The sequence below is a fragment of the Hippoglossus hippoglossus genome, chromosome 3, assembly GCF_009819705.1.
Source record: "Hippoglossus hippoglossus isolate fHipHip1 chromosome 3, fHipHip1.pri, whole genome shotgun sequence".
Taxonomy (NCBI): domain Eukaryota; kingdom Metazoa; phylum Chordata; class Actinopteri; order Pleuronectiformes; family Pleuronectidae; genus Hippoglossus; species Hippoglossus hippoglossus.
The window spans coordinates 15,336,014-15,353,413 of record NC_047153.1 but is presented as its reverse complement, the minus strand read 5'-3'; the positions used below and the strand labels follow the sequence as shown (position 1 = coordinate 15,353,413).

The window sequence follows — 17,400 nt, the reverse complement described above, 5'->3', positions numbered from 1 at the left end:
ATCTTTGAGAAAAATATACAGTATTAGACGTGTACTTTAACTTTTTTGTTTGGTCCATTCACTAACGTGGAGGAGGCATGGTTTATGACCTATACTGCAGCAAGCCACAGGTAGTGATGGAGGCGCTTTGGCTTCACTATTGACAAGACGAATGAATCAAGCGAAGCTGCACAACAGAGCTCTTTTCCCTAATGAAATGCTGCCTCCTGCTCATCTCTGTTTGTCCAAAGAGAAAAACACTTTTAACATGAGTGATGACAACAAGAAACACTGATGATGCTAATTTAAACTATATCTCAGAAAAATTAACTTGGTCTATATGTGTGTGACTCTATCATGCAGTGATGGTTGAATCTCAATCGCTTACGAACCACATGGTGCGGAGAGAGTTGACATGGATATCCAAAATAAAAGTTTATAGAAAAGAGAGGTCAGAGGGTACGAGGTGTAAGGGGGGGTTGTAACAGAAAATGAAAGTCTGAAGAGGATGCATCGTACAACATTCTGACTTTGATTGTTATTTATCCTCTTAAAATATTCCCATCTGCTCAGATCAATTGAACTTTGACCCCAAACCCTGAAGCCATGGGAAGTCCTGGTGAGGTGGTTTGATTTATTGGTTATTGTGGATGTGGGCAAACACAGTTTAAATAGATGTTGACCTCTCTGCCAAAAACGATTTGAAGATTCTGACGTCTGCACGACATACCAGAGTTGGCCCAGTACATCTTTTTAGTATGGACTCGTTTCAAATACTAATGATCGTCTGAGAATATTTCAAGTATTTCAAACAAATTACCACCCCTACTTTTAACGATGACATCTCCAAACCTGAACTTTCTTTTCTTCACCACTAAACGTCCAAAAAAGCCTCTATACTCCTGCATGTTCTGCAGCCAATCAGATATGTGTACACTGCTGAAAAACAAGTTACACCAAAATCATCCTCGCTGATATGATGCCACTGAGACAACAGCCTCTAAAAGAACATAATTACACGCTCAGAGGAACAACACATACCAAATGCGCATGCTGTTGTTGGGAATGAATATCACGGTGTGGGATGTTTTGTGTGGAAGTGTGCATGCAGATTAAATTAGGTTTGGTGAGTTTGACTGCCCGAGACATTTGCTCTGGTGTTAATGCGGTTGAGCAGCAGTCGGGGTGGGAGTGTAGGATTTGTGTAAATTAGAGTGACAGGGTGCCTCATCGCTGTAATCAGCCATTTGTTATCAGCAGCACAATGTGGACGATGGTGGGATCTACAGAGAGAGAGAGAAACAGAGAGTTTCCAAAGGCTGGCAAACCTATGCTGAGCACAGATAAAGCAGAATGCAGTTTTCAGTCCATTTGGGAGATTGGGTTGTGATTACATTTCTGCAACACTGGCACAGATAAACACCTTATAATGAGAACAACTGCAGCACTATTCACTGCATGCCAATTGTTATTGGCAACAAAAATGTAGAGAATTGCATTCGGTAACATTAGCTGACCACCATCACTCTGCATCTTCCTGCTGAGATAGGATCTGAAAGTACACAATGCGCTCAAAACACCACATCATCACTTGTGGCGTATTGCAGCCAAGTCAACTGCATAAACTGTATTTTTGACGTGGATGAACGGTTGGGAGAGAAAGGCTTCTCCCTGTGTGCAGGCAGGACGATGTGTTCCGCCTCCTCCACAGGGAACAATTAGGACACTGGATCTCCACAGAGCACATTTCTCAATTGCAAAAACAACCCAACCGCAAGTAATAATGTCACCTGAGACAAGAAGTGATTATTTGTCCTCATGATGCAACAGTGGGCCCTGTAGTAAAGCTGCTATAGGCAATAACCTCATGGATCTACAAAGTGATGGGAATGTACTGGTGACAAGAACAAGAATTTTAAGTCAAATCCCCCCCGAAAAAAACGTAGAGGGGACACAACACACACATGCATCTGAAAAGAATGTTCTCATTTGTGTCACATGAAATGAAAAGTAAATATGATGCTACAGCAGCAGTCCGTGAGAAGGGGCGTGGCAAAGAAGGCAATAGCCGGGAGCATGAGATGAGAGGGGCCCCCGGAGAATGGCTAATTACAGCAACAAGAATTTTGTATGAACTCCCTTAAATTCAGTCATTGGTTATGTACAGGAAACCAAAACCTAACAAAGCCCCACGCCATGAGCTTTTTGCCAGAAGGTTTGTAGTTTTAGAGGTTTGGTTAAAATACTTGAACGTCTTGATGTGTGAATATGATACATGTGGGATGGTGGTGGAAGTTTGCACTTTACTTTACTATTATTTATGAGTATGCACACTATGCACAGAATTGTTTCAGACATTTGAGACGGGTGAGAACCCAAAGACAGATAATGGACTTAGCAGGAAGTACAACAAAGGAAATGTTTAATTCACATCATACAAAATAATACACAAAGGTAGATTCAAGGTGCCGAAGAAACACAAGGAGATTCTGAGACCATAACATAAATCGAAAAATCCTTTCGAAAACTCAAAGAGTCTCTCAAAAGCATAATCATGCCAATTGTCTCAGTTTGGTTCAAAGAGGAGGCCCCCTGGTCCCTTTTGCCTCGGGCCCCTAAAGTCCCTTGAAACACTCCTGCCAGATAGATCAGCGTAGCACAAAGACTGGAAACTCCATCTTCTCATGTAAGGAGATGCAGCATGAGCGGTAGCTTTTTCGCTCTGAGTGTGTGTGTCTACACAGGAGTCACTCAGACACAGTGAGTGTAGTTCCCCCATGCTTTGGCAGCGCCCAATACCCAATCCCTGTGATTATGTAAGTAAAATGGAAAGAAAAAATGATGCTCCAGTTGAGAGAATTGTGAGCCATTATGCAGAATACATGGACAGCTGGATAGGAAATATTACAGATGGAGGAAAAAACTGAATGTTTCTGTTGTGTACCCATTTTCCTTTACCACTTTATATATTTATATCTGGGCTCAGTGATATTTGAAAGCAGAATCACATCCTACTAGGATAACCTTTTGGGCACAGTCCCTTCTTCAGGCAAAGACTAAAGACAAAATAAATGTATATATAACAGTATGAGAGGTAGTGAAACATCCTGGCGTCACGCTCCAGTTACATCTCTTGATGACTTAGCAGTGGTGACTGAATCAATAAAGTCTTGTAGTGTAACGCCCTTTTTAACCATCACAGCCATTTACATGTGTTGATGAGCATCAGGGAACAATGTGAATGGTGTTTCCCTAAATTGTGTGGAGCCGCACCCAACACGTTTGATTGAGTCAATGAGTTAAAGGCTCGTGTCACCCTGACCTGCACCCCCACCTCCCTCTTCATCATCCGTGGTTTTTAGGGGGAATTATCCATCTGTGGGGACAAACATGCATCACACACACGGAGGGCAAAGATGTTTAAGTCCAGGAGCTCAGCGCCGTGATGAATCACTGTGTGTTGACAGGCCTCCATAAACAAATGCACCGGAGCGCAGCAAACACTCCCACATGCACATATAAAAGTGCAGTATACATACCAGAGCAAATAACTATATCCTCAGATGGATGTGTACAGTACGTGTGTGTGTGTGTGTGTGTGTGTGTGTGTGTGTGTGTGTGTGTGTGTGTGGTGTGTGTGTGTGTGTGTGCGTGTGCATATTGGATGCCAACAACAAGTGTCCCCGTGGCCTGATTTGTGCTCTCTGCCCCCTCCTCTGTCCAGGCAATCCCTTTTATAGAGTCAATTCAATTCAGCGGGTGAACTGAGGTCGATTGATGTGCTTTCAAGCCAAGAGCGAGCGACGTTGAGGCAGAGAGTAAGAGAGGGAGAGAGGGAGGGAGGGGGGGGGAGAGAGAGAGAGAGAGAGAGAGAGAGAGAGAGACCCGTAGCAAACAAAACAGCCAAAAAAGGTAGTATATCAGCATTTAGGTCTGATTGATCAAACGTTCGGTGGTAAAACAATTAAAGTATTGGAACAAATTAATTAAATGAAACTGAAAAGCTTTGCAGGCCGTGCTGGACCTAATCTCGCTGTCAAACTGTTGGTAAACATGTGTGACCCAACAAACATGCACGCCACAGCTTCGCACACAAACTGTCCCGGCAGCTGCACATTTAAAGCTTTGGCTCTGTCGTGTTTTCATTTTGGACAGAAAGTGACACAATGAGCTGAAAGTGCAAGCTGCTGGCTCCGAGTCCAGGCCGGCCGGGTTTTATCCTCACCAGATTAACATTTTAGACTTTTCAGATTTGATTTCAAACACCCCCACCCTCACAGAGAAACGTGTGACATTATTCTAATACCTTTTAAAGTATTTGTCTCCCAAGGTGTGCCCTGCAGTAAATACTTTTATAGTAATGAGTAGTAGATAGTACTAGCCATAAAGACAAAGAGATATAGATATGATTAAAAAGACATTTACGTTGTTTAAAAAATCTGTTATTTCTTTCCAAATTTCAGAATAAGGAATCCAGTATACGAGACATTTGTTCACACACACACAAACTCTGTCGCATATTCTAAAATAATAATAATCAATCTTCACATTACATATTCTAAATGATTTTAAAGGTGATAGTTTGTTTGTTAAAGGTTAAATCAACAATGTTCAAACACCTTGGTACAAAATTCTCATGAGGAACATAATAATGTCATACGCCTTTTTTGTTGTGTTGTAGAGGTCTGATTAATAACTCATTAAGTACCATACATCTGGATAACTGATTGGTGAAGACATGAAACCGATATATAATAAGATGTAAACACAGCTCCGCCTGCGTCCTCGGACATAAAACACACGTTGTGAGCGACAGATCTGCGTTTCCTGCCGGCTCCTCTCGGCTCACACGAGAGACAACAAAGCAGGAACACCTCAGGAGAGAGTTAAACTGATTAGCATTTTAAAAGGACGAGCCCCAAAAGAAAAAAGAAAAAAACACAGAGCTTTGGCGATAAATCTGAGACTGTCAAACATGATTTACATACTCGATCCATAGAAGCAGCCATTAGAACAGGAACTAAACTGCAATATTTCCAAGAATCGACAGAGATTGACACTCCAATTCTGGCCGAGTGTCAGAGGTTAATTGGTTGTTGTTGTTTATGAACGGAAAACAGATGCCACACAGGAAGATTTGCGACCCCATATCCGTCATGTCTCCTCTGCTGAGTTTTAACATTTTCCCCACAGACTCCCAAGTTGCATCTTCAACCGTCGTTCAGCACCAAAACCGTCGCTTCAACACAAATGAAAGTGGGATCGGTTAATTCCGTCCTCCTCATGGATTTTTCAATTCTCTCTTAGTTAAGTCTCATGGATTAATGTATAAATACAGTCCGGCGTGTATTTATCACTTCAAACATTATCTACAGCAGTCACAGTTTCTTAGCGAGAATGTGTTTTTTTTATCTCGCAGAGTGACTCATTTGAAGTCAGCCCATCATAGTTTGGTCGGATTACATCTTTACTTTTCAATTTTTTTCTTATCTATGTCCTGTTAGTTCTTTTCCATTTTCAAATTGCCACTAATACTGCAGAAAATAGCCGAGCATTATCACTGTAAGTGTTCTACAGAGCAGAAGGCTTTTTAGAAGTCCTCCGCCATGACAGTAACTTCACAAGCTGTTCTCCAGGCCTGTTCACACAAATTCATATTATAATAACTTAAATGATATTTGTTCATATCCCCATTTAATGCAGTAAAGGTTTGTGTCCATCACACCAGATGTTCTATAGCTCGTGTTTTTTTTTTCCCGTTTCAGAGATTGATCCATGTTCTCTGTGTTTTTTCGATGATCCATCATTCCTCCATATACATCCATAAGCGGAACAAAGGCGGCTTGTTGTCTGCAGACAGCAGCTGCACGAGGAGGGGGAGTTTCCTCGTTTGCATCGCTGCAGCGTCGCCGTGACAGCGAGCAGATGTTTACTGGGATTGCTTAGTGGGGTGTTTATTTCTACACTTTTCCTCATCTAAGCTGAAACATGACTGTGTAAAGACTCACACTATATTCCAAAATCATCCAACCCTCATACAGGCTCTACATGTATTTACCTGTCATATTTCACTGTCCATTTCTGATGTGATATTTTAAAGACTCCATCCGATCATCATGTATAAATTCATTTTAGATTTTATTTGTGGTGCTTTATACAATCATTATCAAATAAGTATTCTTGGGAAATAGAGCTTACAATAATACTATTCCTATGTACTAAATACTATGTTTAATGTCTGAAGGATTGAGCTGTCATATGTTGGTTGTGAATCTTTTCTCTTGCTGTGGTTCTGCTCCTGTATCTGTATAAGTTTGGTGTGTTTTGTAAGCCCAGTGGCACATTTTGGTGCAGGACACCAAATTTACGAGATGTTCAAATGTCACATTGCATGAACAAGTTGAAGTTTATGGATAAAAAAAAAAACTTTGATATCCTAATCTGATTTGCATTGTTCTGAAAACATGGAAGCTGAAATATCAAACTGGAGCTGGGAGCTGGGGTGCATTTATTTAAAGAAGCTGAATCATGTTGCTGAATGAGCTGAAATGCAAATGATGCACTGCCAAAGCTGGAAGCAGAAACAAAATGCTTTTAACCAGATGAACTGCATCCTCAAACAGCTGAAACCCTCTTCAGTCCCTCTGGGGAGAAACAGCTCAGCTGAGGGGAGAACTGGAGGAGGAGGAGGAGGAGGAGGAGGAGGAGTCTCACATTTTTTCAAACCTTAGTTGGCTGGGATTCAATGACATGTTTAACATAATAACTCTGAAGATAGGTAGACCTACAGAGGCTGAACAACCTGAAACCTCCCACTAGTCAGGTAGAACGGAAGATGCCTCTTGGATGAGACAGGAAACATCTTCAAGAAACAAAACTAATTCCAGTTGCCTAAGTACACATGTACAACTCCTGAAGATACCGTGACTGAAATTCTGCACAAAAACAAGTCCTATAGAGTTTGTTCCAGAGCCTGAAGTCTCACAGGAGAAAATCTGGAAAAGAATCCACCAATTCCTCAGTTTGACGGCAAAAGGAGAGAGAAGGTGTTCACATCCAGCATCCGGATACTCCTTCACCTCAGTGGCTCAGCACCTTCCAGTATCAGCACCTGTCTGCCGCAGGGCGACACGGTGGATCAGTGGTTACCGCTGCCACATCACACACAGACCTCAGCCGAGCAGCGGAGCTATTTCTGTGTGGAGCCTTAATGTGCCTCCATTTGTCAGTGTGGGTTTCCTTTGAGTACTTTGGTGTCCTCACACAGCCCGAAGACATGACGTGCAGATGAACCGGACACTCAGAGTAGCTCCTTATTCCTTAACTCCAACTCCATACCACACATGTATTATAAATGCTCACCACTCGAAGTGATGACAAATAATCACAGTCCAAAACCTCAATCTCCAGGACCCAGAGGAACTAAAGCTTCTTATTCATTTTACAAGATTAACCTCCTTATTTGACTCTGGCCCCCATTTCAACGTTTCTATAACCGCCCAGTAAATATGAGCCTGACGGTGGCTCCTGATGTTGGATATCCTCAAACTCATTTGGATACGTTCTCTGGGAACCTTAAATGTTAGTGTGGACCAAAGTGGTGCACCGAAGAGGACTCACTTTGACTTTGTCTTCTTCTCTGTGTCGTACTGCAGTGATGATGTAGCATCTGCTTTCACAGTGACAGTATCATCAACTGGCCAACAGGAAGAGAAATTGATCAGTGAGGTGATGAAGTTAGATAGAACAGACAGGTGTGACCTGACACATTTACCAATCAGTGTTTTTTTAGTTCTCAGCCTGGACCTTTAACTGAGAGCAGTCTATTAAATATGTAGTGGCCAGTGGTGGAATAGGTATTTATGCTGAGGATGTTCTGTGCAAAGTTTTATTACATCAACCTACTTTATTTCTTTCACAGATCCGTGATCACATTCACAAATTGAGTCTAACAGGTAAAATAGCTTTTTCTCCTAAAATGAGAAACTCTCTTACTTGTCATGCAGTCATTTGTCAAATTGGAGGGACACATGACAAACGACTGAGGTGTGACAAACACGTCCTGCTCTGCAGAGAACACCTCTCTGCACACTGGTTCATCCCTGCTGCTTTGTTTTGTTGCATAATGAGAGTTTCACTTCACCTGATCTGTCATCGCAGACAGCGGAGCAAGTGTCGAGTCTCCACTCAACAGTGAAGTGACAACTAAAACACTGAGATTCAAAGGGTCAGCACAAGATGTATATCAGCTGAGAAACAGCTTCTGTTGAGCTTTGCTGCAGTTTGTCTCATTAACATTGGCCGTGTGACAACATGGTGTTTGACCTTTAATTCACTGCTTCCCTCAGGGTGAGTTATCATCAATACACATCTGATTTATTATGATTTAATTTGATTAATTTAATTTGACTGACATTTTATCACCACATATTATATATATTATATATATATGGTATAAACTACTGTATATCATGTCTACTTGTACATACACAGTATATACTGATACATGTTTTTACAGTTGACCGAGTTAAAATTACACACACCACTAACAAATGATAAATAAGCACTTTTCTAGGTCAACAACCTTTACATGAGTTCACAAGTTCGCCATCCAATCACTTCCCCCTTCACAGATTAGACGGTGTCAGAATCAGCTGAAAATATTGGTGTGTGTGTGTGAGTACATATTTGGAAAGGCCAGTGTGGTGACAGAAGAATATTGCACTGAGGAAGGATTACACTCCTGCTACACAATACAATCCAGTCACTTGAGTCAATCACACACACTAGCTCTCTGTCTCACGCAACACACTTGCTTTTTACCAAACCTCACCATTTATGCAATGACAATTTCTTTAAGACTCTCACTGTGCCCTCTTCATTTTCTTTCTCTCCCCCATGTAAGAAATTCTGAAATCTCCTGAACCTTAATTTGTATGAATCTGCCTAATTTGAATTTGTGTGTGTTTGTGTGCGTGTAGGTGTATGGTTGCTGGTGTCGCTGGATTCAAACAGAACACGAAGACAGATTACTGGAATGTGATTTGCTGATTTGCTCTCTGATCCAGTTTTTGACTTAAATCCAGGTATTAGACTAACATAATGAAAATTTTGAGATATTGAGATCTTTTTTTGATGCCAGTTTTATTGTTGTCTGAGACATTTAAAGTGAACAGGCTGCCGGATCAGGATTGTGTGTGTGTTTCTAACCCTTGTCTCACAGATGCTGAGGGATGCTGGGTAATCAAAGTGAAGGTATGCAGGCACTGCACCAATCACAAATCTACCCAACATATCCATTACCCAAAGGAAAGCTGCTATATAACTGTAGGGTGGGTAAAATGAATGACTGGGAGATAGTGGCAGGAGGACTATTACAACTTATCTGACATCAGATACACAGGATACACTGTATTCTGTGGGCCACAATCCTTGGTGAGTACTCACACAGTTTCAAATCAGAGTGAAACTGATTGAGTACCACACCACACATGGACATTAGGAAAACTACAGACTTCAGAGTATTGGACTGTATCTGCAGTGTCACAGTGCAGTGCAGTGTAATAGCGGGTCCACATTCATCACAACAGTATCAGTTCACCTGAAATAAACCTAAACATTCACCTGAATTCTCAACTTATGCTGCACATCCATATTTAAATCCACATGTAAAATCCTCACACTCAAATCTTCAAATCATTTAAGTATCAGCAGATGATTAGTAAGAAAATCAGCTGCTATTAATATCCCACAGAGATGGGTCGACTTAACACCTAACTTTCTGAATATTTATGTAAATATTCAGTTTTGATGGCTTGTTTTGTCCAAAAGGTTTATTCTGTAAAAAAAAATATATCTGGAATGGATATTTTCCACTATAAGAACAACAGTTTTGTCATATCTGAAAATTCTGAACAATAAGAATTCAGCCATAAACTAAAAGGACTATTTTCTTTCAGCATATTTTCAGGCTTGCTACTTTGACCAGCAGGAAGATTTCAACAGAAAACTTTGACATCACACCAAGTGTCAGTGCAAATTTTTATTTTTTCTTGTATGGAAATGATCTCTTCAGTAACATTTTCTGCATATTAGAAAAACAGAAATCAAAAATCAAATCTACATGTAAACAAATGTAAAAACTAGAAAAATATACAAATACATTTTTATTGAAGCTTATGTGACAGTATGGTTGATTAAACCCTGCAGTACTTATACCTGCATGGTCTAGAGTTTAGTGCATTCATTCTGTCCTTTCATATGAAGACAGAATATTTTCCTCACTGCAAAATGTCAGAGAGAAAAAACAGCCAACACAATGAGATGAAATAATGTGTTGTTAAAGACAACAGGCACTTTAAGGTAAATGGATCAAACAAAAAGAGTGAATTTTGTTTAGATTTTTTTCGGTGATATTTAAGCGCCATCTGATATGTTTAGTTAGCTTCTTTTTCTATGATTTATGATGTATCCATCAAATAAAGACACGTCTTTAACAAGGATCCTTCTCCTCTGAGCGGAAAACATTTATAACTGAATATGTACCGAACTGGACATTGTACAGTTTGGAAAATAAACGCGTCTATCCAAGAGATTGTTTCATAAAGACAAAAAACATCCTCAATAAATAATAAGCATTCAAAACACATTCGATCAAAGGGTCCTAACGGTTCTCAAGGGAGCGGTGTGAAGTCTGAAGAAACGGGCAGACAAACATTTGGAGGTGTGACGTTTGAAAGAAGCGAGCTTACCACACCTGTGCAGCCCATTCCTCATCTCTGCTTGAGGCTCGGGGCTACATGAGCTGCTATTTACATAACACACATGATCCTCAGACCTAACTGTCTGTAGTTGCATTGTGGGAAATAGAGTTGCCACTTTCTGACAAGGAAAAAGAATGTGTCAAATAAAATTTACCATATCTTTGGTTGTCGCATAAATGTTGATCTGTCCACCAAGATTTAAACATTGTTAAAAGAGTGAACAGATTAATGACTTTTTTAATATCAGCACAGAAGAAAGATTCATAGTCTAAATGCTGGAAGTCGTGCAGTTAAAATTAATGACACCAGTCGTGAATAAATCACGTCACCGCTCAATAACCTGCACTACGACTGATGCATGAGAAGATGCAGCTTCTGTTGGATGATTTCCGAGTTCATGGTCGACAGGAACTCCGTCAGTCCTCCAGTGAGCAGCTCCTCCATGGGGGCAAACTGCAGCACCTGTCTGTCCCAGCCAGAAGTCGGACTGTCACCGCCCTCTCCTCTCAACAGCTGACTCATGCAGTTGTGCACGTCTGTGAGAACGGGCAGTATTCGAGCGGCAGCGCCGGCACAGAAGCCAACGCACACAAGCACCGTCCCGACAACACCGGTGGGGGGCGGACACCTGAATGTGACTGAGCGAAAACACACATGCAGGCAGAATACAACAGCTGCTGTGACACGTGTGAGGGCAGAAAACACAGGCAGCAGCAGGGCATCCCCAGAGTTCAGCGTCTGCAGGGAAAACACAACACTGCCGACGAGCTGCTGCTGGTACAGCGGCTCCCCGTCGTGCAGCGTGATGCAGCCTCTTTGAGGAAGGGAAGGCTCCGCAGAAAACACTAAGCCCAAATCCTCAATTTGGTTCTCACGTGCACACCAGACTGTGCGGCTGCCAAACACCAGGCACTGTCTCTTCTTTTTGTTCCCGCCACTGTCACCTGGAAGACCGGCCAAGATGGAGGCTGCACAAACCACATGGCAAGAGTCACAGGGCAGCACACCAGTCCAGTCGACCACTGTGTCCATCAGGGCTTCATTCAGGTGGTTTAACAGCCCTCCTTCACAGAACGGAGAGTTTCTGATTGCAGGCAGCGCGGGCCCCACAATAACGTACCACGAATCCATGTGACACTTGGACTGGGGGCCTTCCAGCACGCAGCCCGTCCCACCGGCCTCGGTGCAGTGTCTTTGTATCCAGGCGGCATGGTTACCCTTCTCGATGCGCTCCCTCCAGGTCAGGGTCTGCAGCTCCCTTCGCTCATTAAAGGACCCTGTTTGCTTCCTCTGCCCCGGAGGTCGACCCCCTGAGACGCTGCAGCAGGCGGGACTCACAGTGTTACGAGAGACCCATCGGCTCCGTGGAAGGAAGCTCACCTTCACACAGAGAGAGAGGATTGATCAAGCCTTTTAGAAGACTTATAAAGTCAGCAACAATGAAACTTGGAACTAATATTGGATTCAATTGAATTCAAGCACAAACCAGAACATAAAATACCTTCAAAGGGTAAATCATAATTTATTCATCTGTTGTACCCCACCAAGGAAAAATTTAAGATTTGTATTTTGTACATATTAATAAATGGTCAATTATGTGATCAATAAAAATCAAACCTGATCAAAATCTTGACAATCAATTCGCCAATTCGGCAAATTGTGTTTGGAAAAAAATACAATAAAAAGAGTGATGAGTTGCAACTTTGCTGTCTTTCAAACTAGAATTTATTTTTTACTGTTTTTTGTTAGTCAAACTAAACAAGTGAATAAAGCAGCATTATTCAAGACAAATTTCTGTGGCCGTAATATCAACAAAAAATGATTGTATTTTTTTCTATATTATCTTAAATGGGTAAAATCTTATCTAATCTATGAGAACCTATATTTCTCTTCATCATGTTTGTTCAGTTATTCATTTATCACCAAGTACGATTTAACATACACTTATATATGGTTATTAATCAATAATACCGTATAAAAGGTAGTATATACCGTATGTATAATTCTTTCTGAAGCTACTTTGTAACAGTTGGTAAATTGACCATTAAGAGAAACAGTTTAACTCTGACAGAGGTCCTACCTGGAATCGTTGCAGGTATTCATGAACTGCAGAGTCCCTGACGTGGTCGAGCCGCTGCCTCTGCTCTGTGCTCATCCTTTCAAACAGTCGCAGGTTTTCTGTGATCGTCTCCAGCTGTAGCGTGTGGAAGTAGGAGCACACCTCGTCGTGCTGTTTCAGAAACGACTCTGGAATTAGTTCATTTGGGAAAAGTGCCTCTCGGTCGGCCAGCTCTGGACCATAATTCCGAATGAGTTTAGAGAGCAGGGGCCTCACAGCTTCCTTGCCGTCATAGTTCAGACACACTACATAAACCTCGGAGTTGCCGGCCTTGCTGGTGGCAGGTTTGAAAACGTTTACAGTGCGGAAACAGCAGTTCAGCAGGTAGAGTAAGCAGATGGAGGAGTCTTCGTACAACGTGAACATCTTCAGCACAAAGGAGCCACCGGGGCTCAGCAGCAGCAGTGCAGCGGTGACCTCGCAGTAATGCAGCGATGCCACCAGCGCCTCCTGCTCGTCTGGGTTCTCCTGGCAGTCGAAACTACCGTCTGCTGTCACCAAATCCACTCTGTGCATGTTAGACACAAACTGCTGCAGCTCCAGCAAGTGCTTCTGGAGCATGATGTTGCCTGTGTTGTCGGAACCAAAGAACCACCAGGGCAGCGTGTTGGCGATTAACCGGTCATCTGCGATGGTCGTGTTCCCCCCGTTAGCCTCGTGGTACGGGTTGAGAGTGTTGGCTGCCCAGGTCCAGTCGCAGTAGCGCGTGGCCTCGCTGGTTTTGATGTAGTGGTTCAGAGCGGCTATAAAGGCCCCCGGAGCTTCACACAGGTGGACGGTGTTCAGCTCTCCACTCTGAAGAGCCTCCTCTGGAAGAAGGTTAAAGGTTCCCAGGATCTCATAGAACTTGCACCAGGCCTGAGTGCAGATCTCGGCGTTGGCAGCAGAACGCACGGCGGCGATCACCTTCCCCGCTCGATTGGTGGAGTTGGTGTGCTGATGCCAGACCTGGATGTTCTTGTCGCTCAGCTGGTTCTTCACAGCGTTCAGAGCCACCTTCAGGGCCTGCAGCCGACAGTGCTCCTCCACCGTGTGTTTGAGAGCATCATTCGGATCTGGGATACTCCACTCGCCATCCGACGGCTTTACGTAGACTCTGACTTTACTGAAAAGACCTTGAATCTCGATCAGTGTTTCGGGGTCAGACGCCACCACGCCACTGAAATGCTGCGGCTTGACTTTCCTCCTGGTCCCATTTGCTGAGCTCATCCTCCCCACCTGTCGAAGACCAACACCAAGAGTTAGATGCTGACTAATTAGAAGAAGAAAAAAAACACTCTCTGTTTTAATGTTATCCACCAGACCGTTCAGTATTAATGTGACCTGCTTACAGTGCATTTCTGCACACAGCACATTCACAGTGAATTATACCAAGACTCAGCTCCGCATCCCATTTTGCTCTACATGCATGAGCGGTGTTGAATTACTAATGTCGACTCATTGTGATGTGGTGCCCTCAGGTAACAGAGGCGACTGTAAATACTGGTGATTACCTTACTCAGAACAACAAGAGGGTTTCCACATCACTGCTGATTACATACACTTTTCATTAGAATGACTACATTTTGGCAAATGTTCACATATTTTATCAAGAATTTCAGATCGTGAATACATTTGGATCCAAGTTAAAATAAATACTTTGTTGGTGCAGTGTTGAAAACACACATCTGCACATTGCCAGCTGTTCATATGCTAAGACAACAGCCCAGTTTTCGGCTTTGTGAAAAGCGTTTTTCTTCAAATTGATCTTAAGAAGTAGAGAAATTCCCTCAACTCTTCAGGGAACACTCGTTTTCAGACAAGAACTCTGGAAAATATGTGGAAAATTAGGTCTGGACATTTTCTGGAGTTTGTCTTTCACATGTGAAGAACACAGCAGGAGATTGTTCAGGTCAGTACAGCGCATCAACACCAGTGTCAGCCCTTATCACCGAAAAGCTATGTCGTTCTCTTTCCAAGTTGACATCTTCCACACGTACACTACATCTTTCTCATGAAAAGATATTAGCATTCTATTTTTCAACGTGCCCACTTGCTTGCTGTGAATTTTTCAGACAGTTTCCTGCTATATTCTCTTATGGGCTTACTCAGATGTATTAAGGATATTTTACCAGGAGGGTGGCAGGAAAAGTTACACAAAATGTCTCAGACATTCGCGTTCCCACCGACAGCCCCTCTGGAAAACATCAGGAAAGTGTCCGGAGTTCAGTGCATGTCTGAAGGCAGCTTTGATGTTTCAGTTTATATGAAAAACTCAAAATACCTGTGTTGGAAAAAACAAGATTTCACAAGATAATGATTTTATGTTTGATCACCACAGTGTGGCGCACAAAGGAGCATGAGTCGAAAACTCTGTTCAGGTTAATCCATGATGCTAAGACATTTAACTAAGCCACATCAAACTTCAAGTCCTGCTACGCTTGAAATAATTTTGAACAATTCATGCTATTATTGAGCAATTTCTAATTCATGGCATAAAGATCCTTTACAGCCAGAATCATATTAACCCCAAAGCTAATTCTCCGCTCATGTGCACATGATTTAGATGACTACACTGGGCAGGAGGACAAATTTCTGGGTTATTTCTTGATTAGTCTTGAGTGGCTCAGTGATGAATGGCGATATACGGCATAAAGCTAATGACAGCACATCCATCAACTATTCATCATAAATCACCCTGATAAGCACTGCTGCTGCGTATGGAAGTCATCAGCTCTGTGCTGTTTGTAAATGGTTCAACGGTTGTTAATATTTCACAGCTGGATGTTACTGTTTTATCCATAAAGAGATTCAGAGAGGTGATTAAATATAGTTAGAGAGACCAGTCTTGGAACTGATTTCTATGAAGTGTGTGATGATTAATTAGATCCACGCGAATCATCCCAGATGAGCTGTAAGATTATAAAGAATCAGTGAGAGCATAATAAATAAAACCCTTCAGTAAAAACCATCTCGCAAATGAAAAATTACCTTAGAATTATCTATATACTTGTCAGTTGAATTAATATTAGTGGCAAATAATGGGTTGATTAATTACAGACGGAACATTGATTAAGACTAAATATATTTGCACGACGAGCTTGTCAAACATGGTGATTTTTCCCAATCAAATATCATTTTTTTAAAAGTCCTTTTATTATTCTTTTAATTCATATGAAGATGAGAACTTGGTTTCTACACAGCGGTAGGGCTTTGTCCATATTTTCTGTCATTGTATCAACTAAACATTTCATACTTTAATAAATTATCCAGAAAAGAATCTCCCTATCAACTGATTTGAGGAAATGATTGGGAAATGCATGTTCATCTTCGATCCAAGGATTTCCAGTCTTTCCCTGCATTTTTGTCAAAGTAAGAAGATCTCGTGTTGGTGAAGTTCAAACTACTCACACCGTGTGATCATTGAGTCCTAATCTGAAGGGTCAGTAAGTGATATGGAACTGAGGCATCACCCACTGGATTAGTGTATAGCTTTTACCACAGACTCATTACATACATAAAACATAAGTTAATGAAAAAACAGCATGATGGTGAAATGTTTGCTCGTAGACTGGACACAGAGACAGATCCAGTGAGTGTTTCTCTCTCCTGTGCAGTCAGTGTGATTTAAGGCTGCTCACACTATCTGAAACAGAACTGTTGGTGTGAGAAAAACCATAATAAAACGACCACGTGTAGACGTAAGCAGCCTTTGAGCTGAACAGTGAGTCCTGCGTTACTGTGGCTGCGTGTTCTGGGCTGTGAAAACCACTCAAATAACCTGTTATGACAACTGCTGATCGTGGAAAACATGGAGTGAATGTGACACACGGTTCTGTCTCCTCCAGGTTTCATCGCCTCAAACCCGCAGTGTGTGAGTTCACTTGTCCTCTGGTGTGTTTCACGTGAATGTCTCTGTCCCCGTGCACAGTCTGCGAGGCTGTTTGTCCACAACTAAACCACGAAACACCCGAAAACAGCGATGGGAAACTCACCAAGCTAATGGCTGCAAACAGGAAGCTGTACCGAGCCTCACGTGACGCAGAACGACACCGCGCATGTGTGTGGAGAACGGGCGTGGTCTCCTTTAAAGGTACACGTCGTGCAAGTTAAAATTAAATAAATTACGTTAAAATAACGATGTGATTAGTGTGAAGAGAGACGGTAAAGCTTCAAATGGATGTCGTACAAGTTAAAATTAAATAGATTACGTTAAAATAACGATGGTGATTGGTGGGAAGAGAGACGGGAAAGCTTCAAATGGAGGTTGTACAAGTTAAAATTAAATACATTACGTAAAAATAACGATGGTGATTAGTGTGAAGAGAGACGGTAAAGCTTCAAATGGAGGTTGTACAAGTTAAAATTAAATAGATTACGTTAAAATAACGATGGTGATTGGTGGGAAGAGAGACGGGAAAGCTTCAAATGGAGGTTGTACAAGTTAAAATTAAATAAATTATGTTCAACTAACCATGTGATCGGTGTGAGGAGAGAGGGGAAAGCTCCAAATTCATTTTCATGTCCTCCATCTAAACAAAGCAAAACAGGTTGCTTTAA

At 42.0% G+C, this 17,400-nt stretch overlaps 1 protein-coding gene across 1 annotated transcript; it reads right to left on the bottom strand.

The window, feature by feature from the left end:
• Window positions 1-10,008: 10,008 nt before the first annotated feature.
• Window positions 10,009-16,896, bottom strand: cmtr2 (cap methyltransferase 2). The gene is made up of 3 exons (XM_034581276.1): window positions 16,836-16,896; window positions 12,823-14,079; window positions 10,009-12,122 (listed from the first exon to the last, which is right to left on the bottom strand). Exons 2-3 carry the CDS (start codon window positions 14,068-14,070, stop codon window positions 11,088-11,090), a joined length of 2,283 nt encoding a protein of 760 aa, XP_034437167.1. The 5' UTR covers window positions 14,071-14,079; window positions 16,836-16,896; the 3' UTR covers window positions 10,009-11,087.
• Between the last annotated feature and the right edge of the window lie 504 nt (window positions 16,897-17,400).